The 8,506-nt window shown below is 31.1% G+C and overlaps 2 protein-coding genes across 2 annotated transcripts; one reads left to right on the top strand and one right to left on the bottom strand.

Annotated features, from left to right (window-relative positions):
- Window positions 1-6: 6 nt before the first annotated feature.
- LOC108734186 (cilia- and flagella-associated protein 206-like) lies at window positions 7-2,758 on the top strand. Its single transcript, XM_025978713.1, has 10 exons — window positions 7-229; window positions 341-703; window positions 763-940; window positions 1,094-1,334; window positions 1,390-1,519; window positions 1,580-1,858; window positions 1,914-2,062; window positions 2,120-2,218; window positions 2,303-2,453; window positions 2,522-2,758. The coding sequence occupies exons 1-10, from the start codon at window positions 113-115 to the stop codon at window positions 2,741-2,743; spliced, it is 1,929 nt and encodes a 642-aa protein (XP_025834498.1). The 5' UTR covers window positions 7-112; the 3' UTR covers window positions 2,744-2,758.
- Window positions 2,759-3,816: 1,058 nt separating this feature from the next.
- LOC108734259 (upstream activation factor subunit spp27) lies at window positions 3,817-5,683 on the bottom strand. Its single transcript, XM_025978731.1, has 3 exons — window positions 5,575-5,683; window positions 4,504-4,952; window positions 3,817-4,080 (listed from the first exon to the last, which is right to left on the bottom strand). The coding sequence occupies exons 1-3, from the start codon at window positions 5,615-5,617 to the stop codon at window positions 3,823-3,825; spliced, it is 750 nt and encodes a 249-aa protein (XP_025834516.1). The 5' UTR covers window positions 5,618-5,683; the 3' UTR covers window positions 3,817-3,822.
- Window positions 5,684-8,506: the final 2,823 nt, after the last annotated feature.

Raw genomic sequence — 8,506 nt, 5'->3', positions numbered from 1 at the left:
CAATATTTTACTTTATATTTAAATTAAATATTTCTTTTCATAACTAAAGAAACATAAAATAGGCACCTGCGGCAGTAACTTTCTATAATTGATCAAACAACTAGAATCGGAAATGGACGAAAAGAAGACTCATGAAGCAGAAGTTGCAATAAATAATATTGTTAGGGAAATTATCAGAGAATGCACTAATAAAGGAGTCAAAGTATACAGAAACTTTGTCACTTACTACGTAAGTTCATTACTATATTCTTTTACTTACTTATTCAATAAAAAAGTTCATAATTTTATAAAAATAGTAGCTCTTTTTTTAAACCCCCTTACCGCTGAAATAAATTAATAGGTAAAATTATTAATTTTGGACCCAAATTGTGGAATAACCTTGGACGGATTAGCTGAAAGAAACGCAGTTCATAAATTTGTAGTCCAATGCTTACAAAAACTTAGTCACCAAGAACACCCTTGTATAGTATCATTGAAAACACAAATGTACTTCAGCGGAAATTTTGAATCTAAAAAAGAAGAAATTGATAAACACAAACCCGAAATGAGAAGCAAACTTCGATCAGTGGAAAAGGAAATAATAAACTTCAAATACGAAAATCCTGAAGCAGAACTTAATGTTAAAGAATATACCAATTTTATGAAGAAAATTATTTATTACTGTGCTTTACTTTCAGGCCTTGGAGATCCTACAGAAAAAGAGGTAAGTTAGTGAGAGGTTCTAATAAAGATTTGTGAACATCTACGGAAACACATTTTCAGGTTTTTGAAGAAACCAAATGTGCCCTCAAAAGCGTTTTCTTTGGGGATGATATTAAATATTTTCTGTTACAACCAGAAGAAATAAAAGAAGACACTTTATTGGCATTAACAGACCTTACAACTGGTGTAAGATTATTCAACAAAGACTGTCAAAAGGGCGGCAGTAGTATAGATGATTGTAAATATTTATAAAAAAACTCAAAAAAAATATTTTCCTTTATCTCTATTAATTTGCGTCTAGGAATTTCCATTTAATACTGATTTTGATTCAAACTATTTCTTCATCTTCAATTTTTATATATCATCCCTAACCCTAAGTATCGTGTCGTAGTGCCAAAACTTGTCAATCAAGCCCTAGAGATATCGAAAACTGACGTCGAAGAAACACTGCGTTATATCGTAAACAGGGTAAATTTTCTTACCACGTTAATTGATACCGCTTACGAAAGTGTTGTGGATGAGGTAGGCAATGATACTAAAACAGTTATAGTTATGGGTTTTGCCACACCTGAAGATTTGGAATATGCAAAAGACTTTCTCGTATTTTACAGACAATACGAACTATATATGAGGTAAGATTCATAAAAAGAAATCTAATAATAAATAAGAATACTGATTACTCCAAAGGCAAATTCTGGAAGAAGTACAAAACGTAGACAGGAAATTTAATACAACGGTTGAGATTTTCAGTAACATTTTAAAAAAACTTCATAATATAGTAAAATTTAAAACTATAGTTCTTACATCCCTAGTCTACGTAAGTTAAACGACAAATATTTTCTAATATTATTATAAATGATAGTTCTAATAAATGCAGCCATTTTTCACGGACTTGGCACAAACTTGGTACGAGATGCAAGGACTAGCCATTTATTTGGCAAATTTAAACAAAATTATGTACGATTTGGGTCGTTTTGAACAAATTACATCGTACGACAACGAACGTTTAAGTTATTTACTGGGTTCTTATACCACGTTAACAGATGCTGAGAGAATTCAGGCAAGCCAAGAAGAAAGTGCTCTGGATATAGTCACCCCCTTAGTAACATTCGTAGATCCCAACGATATCGAAGACATTGATACAATTAAAATAGAAGTAGGTTTTACGACATCTAACTGATAACGATGAAATAGTAATTATTACTTGAAAGTTCCTAGGATTTTGCGCTTGGAAACTTGTGGAGACTGAAGGAGGTTTAATCCCTGGAAATCGAAACTTAGGTATCGCTGATTATGATGGCAAATATTATTCATTTTCTTCTAGAGACGCTGCAGAAGCATTTTGCAAAGATCCAAGAGAGTAACAGCCTTTTACCTATTACATTTGTATTGTTGATAACAATCTAAATTTTTTTAGTAATGTTAATCGAGCTTTACATCTAGGCAGAAACAAACCGGAATTAATAAACTTTTTGCAAATTTTTGAACAATTGATCGCCGTATACGATTTTCCCACGTAAGTGCACAATCACAGAAGCAATAACAAATTGTTCCTATCTATCAAAAACACAACTAAAAATATTTTACGCACACTTAACAGATTACTAAAGAAGAAAATAAAAGCACGAGAAGTCGATCAAAAGAAGATACAGACTGACCTACATCCATCGTTTGCCAATTCAGGAAAATACTTTTGTAGGAACAGGTATTACTGGAATGTATGGGACTGGAAAAGGGAAGCCATCATACTTGTGAGTAGCTGCAAATTATTATTAGGTATTAAATGGAAACAGTTTTAAAATTATAAAATAATTTTCAGGCTAACATTTCGACCAAGATGACTCACTCCACTCAGACAATTAAATCAAATGGATGGTCATCAATAAAGGTCAACACACATGAGCAAAGAGATAAAGTTTATCAAACAAAGAAAGACAATTACACAAATGTACCAAAACCGTCCACATTCATTTTCGGTTTACGCGGAAGAAAGGATGATAATCAGCACATAATAAAATTAACACGTCCAGTTGAAGAATAAATAACAATTTAAACAAATTACTTTTTGTATTTTTATTTAAGCGTGATTAAAAACTAACTAAAAAGTCTTTTAGAGTAGTTAATGTATAGGTGAATTTAAAAGAATTAATTATTGTTTTAAAACTTGTATTGAATATAAAATACAAAGTATCGCACTAACTAATACATAAATTTTACGTGAGGGTTCCCAGTTAAATTCACAAATGTTACGGTTATCAATATAATCTAAACACTAAGAACAAACGAAGAAAGGTGCAACTCTAGCATATAATATGCTGTAACCAATCGATTTATATTATAGTGATTGGTTATTAATTGTACCTCTGACACATCCTTTTTTAATTAAAAACTAATGACGGAAAATATTATTTGATTATAAACTACAAAGGGCCAAGTGCATTTTTTCACCAATCTTTTTTTATTATTTTTTTTTTTCAAGATCAGAAAAGTTTCTGAAGTCGTGGGTATGAACATTTTCGGTGTAAATTGCACTTGCTGACCTTTGACCATCGATAAAGGAACCAAAAAAACTAATAATTATTACCAGTCAAATACANGTTTGCAATTTTTGTTGATTCCTACGAAGACCTGGTCTGGGCTGGATTATTGCAACTACTATCCGCGATCGGCCATTTCACGAACACCTGCCGATTCATTTTGTTTTTTCCTTTTTGACGGACATTCGGACTGCGGGACATGTGCACATAAGGGTGTTTTTACCCATCCTTCTCTTTCTTACTACCTATGACATTCGTTCTATTAGATCCTTTTACTACGTTCACAACATCTGCAATGAAACGGATTGTGAAAATTTTGCCATTAAATCCTATAAAATTTCACCTATGAGCGATTACAGTAAATTAGTTTTTACCAGCGGTTTCGATCGCATTGATGTCCTAAACAGTATCAAAAATCATCGATGACTACATACAACTATACTGACCTTAGAATCCGTACAATTTAGTATACATACATTAAACAACTTAAAGCATTGTTAACTTAAGAGGGGTATATTATTAATAAAATGAATGTCAATTAGAATTTATGAAAAGGGAGGCAAATTATAATTTTTTTTCTTGTTTAACTTACAAAGTGATTCTTTAAATACTTCATCATACCAAATGTACGAAAACGTTTTACCCCGATTACTTTGAAGAGGTCGTCATCGCAAATGGCAAACTGCTTGTTCTTGGGATCATAAAGATCACGCTCTTTAATTATGGACCATACTTTCTTGACCACCTCATGACGAGCCATACTGCTAGAACCAACCAATTGCGCCAGTTCTGGAGACAAGGTCATTGTTTTTGTGTAGCCCTTGCCACCACCTTTGCCACCCTAAATAAACATTAAAAAATTAATACCTAATTGAACTGCATCTAAACTTTATTATTCTCTTTTAATGATTACAATAACTAGATGTTTTTTGCAATGTTATAACAAAACTTTGATACAGCAATTCAAGCTTTAATTCTTTTATTATGTCATAATATTAAATATTTCAAAATTAGATCAAAACATATTCTTTTAGTTATATTGCACATACTCCTTGGAATATATAATTGTGCATTTTTTAATGAAAATATCTCAAAGTTTATATGCTTATATACTTAATTTTTATTTTTAGTTAATTAATGTTATTACGCATTTACTGAACTCAAATATAAGTAATTATAATTTGTCTTTATGAGATTAATTAACCAGTATTTTTGAAAAATTCTGATCAGGTAAATAAAATCAAATTAAAATAAAATCACTTACACCTCCTCCAGTTTTCTTTGCTGGAGCTTTCTTTGCCTTTTCCCAATCTTCATCAGAATCAGATTCTGATCCCTTCTTCTTTTTTGGGGGGAGTTTGCGGGTCTTTGGAGGCTTTGATTTCTTCGGTGAATATTCTTCTTCAGATTCACCCTCAGATGGTTCACTTGCATCGGATTCTTCTGAACTCTTAGCCTTTTTTGCAGGTGGCTTCTTACCAGAAGATGCTCTCTTATTACCTTTCTTTTCATCTTCAGAGACTTCATCTTCTTCTTCCTCTGATCCTTCACCATCTTCAGAATCATTTTTCTTTTCTTTAGAGTTTACGTACTCCATAACTAAAGTGTCAATTTCCTTCTTACGGCTTAAAAGGTTTGCACCCAACTTTGTCTCTAACTGCTGTCGTACTTTTTTTGTAGACGTAGAATCCAAATCGGCGTCCTTAAGAATAGCTATTTTTCAAAATAAAAGTTGTTAGAAAGAGCACGGTTCTTTCCCGCCTGGACTCTGTACAAGCGCGCAAATGCTAACGATTCAAACACAACTGTTGATAAACTAACTTTGACAAACGATCGAAAAATTTGTTTTCAAAAATTAAAATACGGAAAGCTTATTGTAAAAGAAGGAATTACTACCAGTACTGTCAAATATTAACTTTTAAATAAAAAATCGATCTCAAAAACGTAAACAGTTGGCGTTGGTTTCAAACAAGCTTTACAACAACGTAAAAATATTTTTAAAATTATTAATAAACTCGAGGAGATTTATAAACTAAAAAAATTGTCTTATTTTTCTACACCGATTTTGTATAAATCACATCTTCAAAAAACCAGTAGTTTCAGAGATTTTTGAAATTACATAGTTGGTTAATTTATGGCTCCTTCATACAGCGTCGTATAGGATATAGCCATTGTTTCTATGTTGAAAAGTGTTGGGCATAAGAGTAAAATGCCCGATTTTGACTGTGAACCGGCAAAAACTTATATAGAAAAAATGTACAGAAAAAAAATACATTGTTAATTTTACGTATATCGCACTCACGGCTTAAAAAATAAGAAAGAAACTACTACTTACCGGTAATTTCTTTGCGGAGATCTTCTTTAGAAATGTCTGCCATGTTGCTAGAGAGAAACGTAATTCGTTTGGAGAAAGATGGACATATGCAAAGCTTACATTCGGGTTTGTTCGGATTTGTAGGAATTTTTGTGGCACGTTCACAATTACACTACTTTACTTGCACTTCACAAGATAACGAACCACAAAAACGAAATCAAGATAATTTTGTTTGCTCTTTTTCTATAAAACTGTTTATTTTTTTATAACTAATGAATTCTCCCTACCTCGGTCTTTAATAAAACATGTTTTCGATTAATTATTTATCAATGCCAAATACGATAATAAAATGTAAAGGGTAATTAAATCAAAAATAAAATGGCATTTTAGCTTTTTATATGAGTAGAATTATTTTACGTATTCTTTTTAATTCTGATGGTATTAAATTATATATCTAATTCATAGCTAAACGCTATTGATTATATAAGGAACGAAAGAGGTAAATTAAATTACAACAAAAATTATAAATCCTGTAGAACATCCAATCTAAACTTTTCTAACGTTATTGATTAGAAAATTAACTTTAAAGTAGTTTTACAGTTTATAGTATTAAAAAGAGTAACTGCTTTTGTAAATTCTAAAAAGCTGTAAAAGTTTGGTGAGCGTCGCAGCTTTTATATCAGTTACTGTATCAGAGATGGCGCAGCGGGAGTAAGTTTTTGTAATGTACAATATGTCCTAGAGATGACGCTACGTGATAGAATTTTGTACTACTTCCTTTGAAATTCGTTTCCGTTTCTAAGGAAGACAAAGATGTACTGAATATATTGCGCGTAAGATAAAAAATGACGAATGCGCCGCTTGGACCGGTTTATTGGTTGGTTCTTCTTTCGTTTAGAGGTTGGGACAAGTTTTTAGTGAATGCAGTTTGCTGCCATGCAACTTAAACGATTTCGTTGTACCATGACCCGATTTTGAGTGCAGCTTGTATTAGCCATCCTGAAAACATTGACGAATTCCCGAAAAATGCAACACCAAAAGTTAATTAACTACTGACCTTAGAATCCGTACAATTTAGTATACATACATTAAACAACTTAAAGCATTAATGTAAGAACTGCTAAATGCCTTAATATCTTGCACTGAAAAACGTTGTACTATCAAGAAAAATATATAATTAGATCTATTAATTAATGAAACAAAAACAACTTAATGTACCTACATACAGTGGATCACAACAAAAGTTATACCCTTTAATAAACTCACGTAAAAATAATTAAAAACACGAAAATTTGAAAAATTAATTATTGCACCTTTGTAAGATTTAATTTTGTACATTATACTCATTTCAAAAAAGCATGGTTCATATTGATTTCGCTCTTTTTTGAAAATTTAATAAAACAAAAAAGTACTTGAACTAATCGTAAAATTAAAAGAAATGTAGACTACTTTAATATATATATCTAAGTAAGTAACTTTAAAACTTAAAAGGTAAAGAGTTTCAATAATTAAACTTACAAATTGAAAAGAACTTTTCAAATCAGGGAAACTGTTTTTCTTTATACTCTAAGAACCAACATTTTTATATTGGCTATAGAGTTGTTTGTGTAGTTTATTGCTGCAATGTCTACAATTTACTTAGTTATTGATTTTTCGGGTGGGCTCTTTATCGTAAAAAACTGGGCGTTGGTTTAAGACGCTTGGATGTAGTTTTAGGCGCCCGACAGCGTCGCACCGTTACCATGGTTACACTTGATTGATAGGGCAGATTCTGCATCGAGAGTAAACATTGCGAGGCACCTTCTATATAAATATACACTTAAGTTTTACGTTAAGATTACCTTCAGGTAATACTAAGAAAGATGAAAATCGAATAAAAGCACAAAAAAAATATATCTTACTTGTCAAAGTTAATTGTTTTAATTAAAAATTAAGTTTTGTACAGTCAGTCTTATAAGAAAGGTAGTAAGTTACTAATAAAGATCGAATGCTTTTAATTTACTCAATTTTTCAAAAAACTTTTTAAAAATTGCATTGGATTCACTTCAGCAACAGTCACCTCTAAAGCACAGGTGTTTTGTTGGTTGCATAACTACAATAAAGTATACCGGGTGGTTCACTATTATAAAATGACATTTCTTAAAAAATAATTGGGTTAATTATTATATGTAATTACTATTATTTCTGATCGGATAATTAGCGTGATAGGTTTAAGGTGATTGGTAGAAATGTAAAAATCTGGGACGTTTCAATTAAAAATTCATTTTTTTTAAGTTTCGAATACAGTTCTGTTTTTACCGGAAAATTTCTTATTTATCTGCACTGAAAGGTTAGTGGTTGTTATTTGCCTATTTGTCACAAAATAATCAATGAAGCGGACAGTTCAATTCTGTTATCTGACGTTGTAATAAAATATTAATAAGTAGGTAGACAATTCCTGCATGCATTTGTGCCCTGATGTTGTATAATACGTATATACGCAGTTTGTGGAACCAATCGAAAATAAAATAAAAAAAAAGAGAGCTAGAGCAGGTCAGCTAAATGTGAAAAACAGATCAATATCTATCAGAATAATGTCTAGCGTTTTGTGTACACAAATGACTTTATTTGCTTTTGGGCTTTAATGGTTCAAGAACCTTGGGTGTTGGGTGTCGCCAAGCTATTAGAAACCATATCAAAAATTTAACTTATTTCTTTGTTGTACGCACGTTAAACCTACACAAAAAACTACTTTTATTTAATAAGACAGTTAATTAATTAACTCTATTAATTACTTATCAGTTTAAGATACTTCGTAAAAAAAGAAGCAAGTAAGTAATAAATATCAAATGCATTTAATTTACCATTTTTTTTTAAATATTTAAAAATTGTATTGGTTCACTGCGGTAGCCAGTTACCTTTCAAACGCAGGTGTATTGTTGGCTGTATAACTACAAAAAAGTATACCGGGTGG

Source organism: Agrilus planipennis, unplaced genomic scaffold (genome assembly GCF_000699045.2).
Source record: "Agrilus planipennis isolate EAB-ADULT unplaced genomic scaffold, Apla_2.0 scaffold7, whole genome shotgun sequence".
Classification (NCBI taxonomy): Eukaryota; Metazoa; Arthropoda; class Insecta; order Coleoptera; family Buprestidae; genus Agrilus; species Agrilus planipennis.
This window is presented reverse-complemented; position numbering and strand designations above follow the sequence as displayed.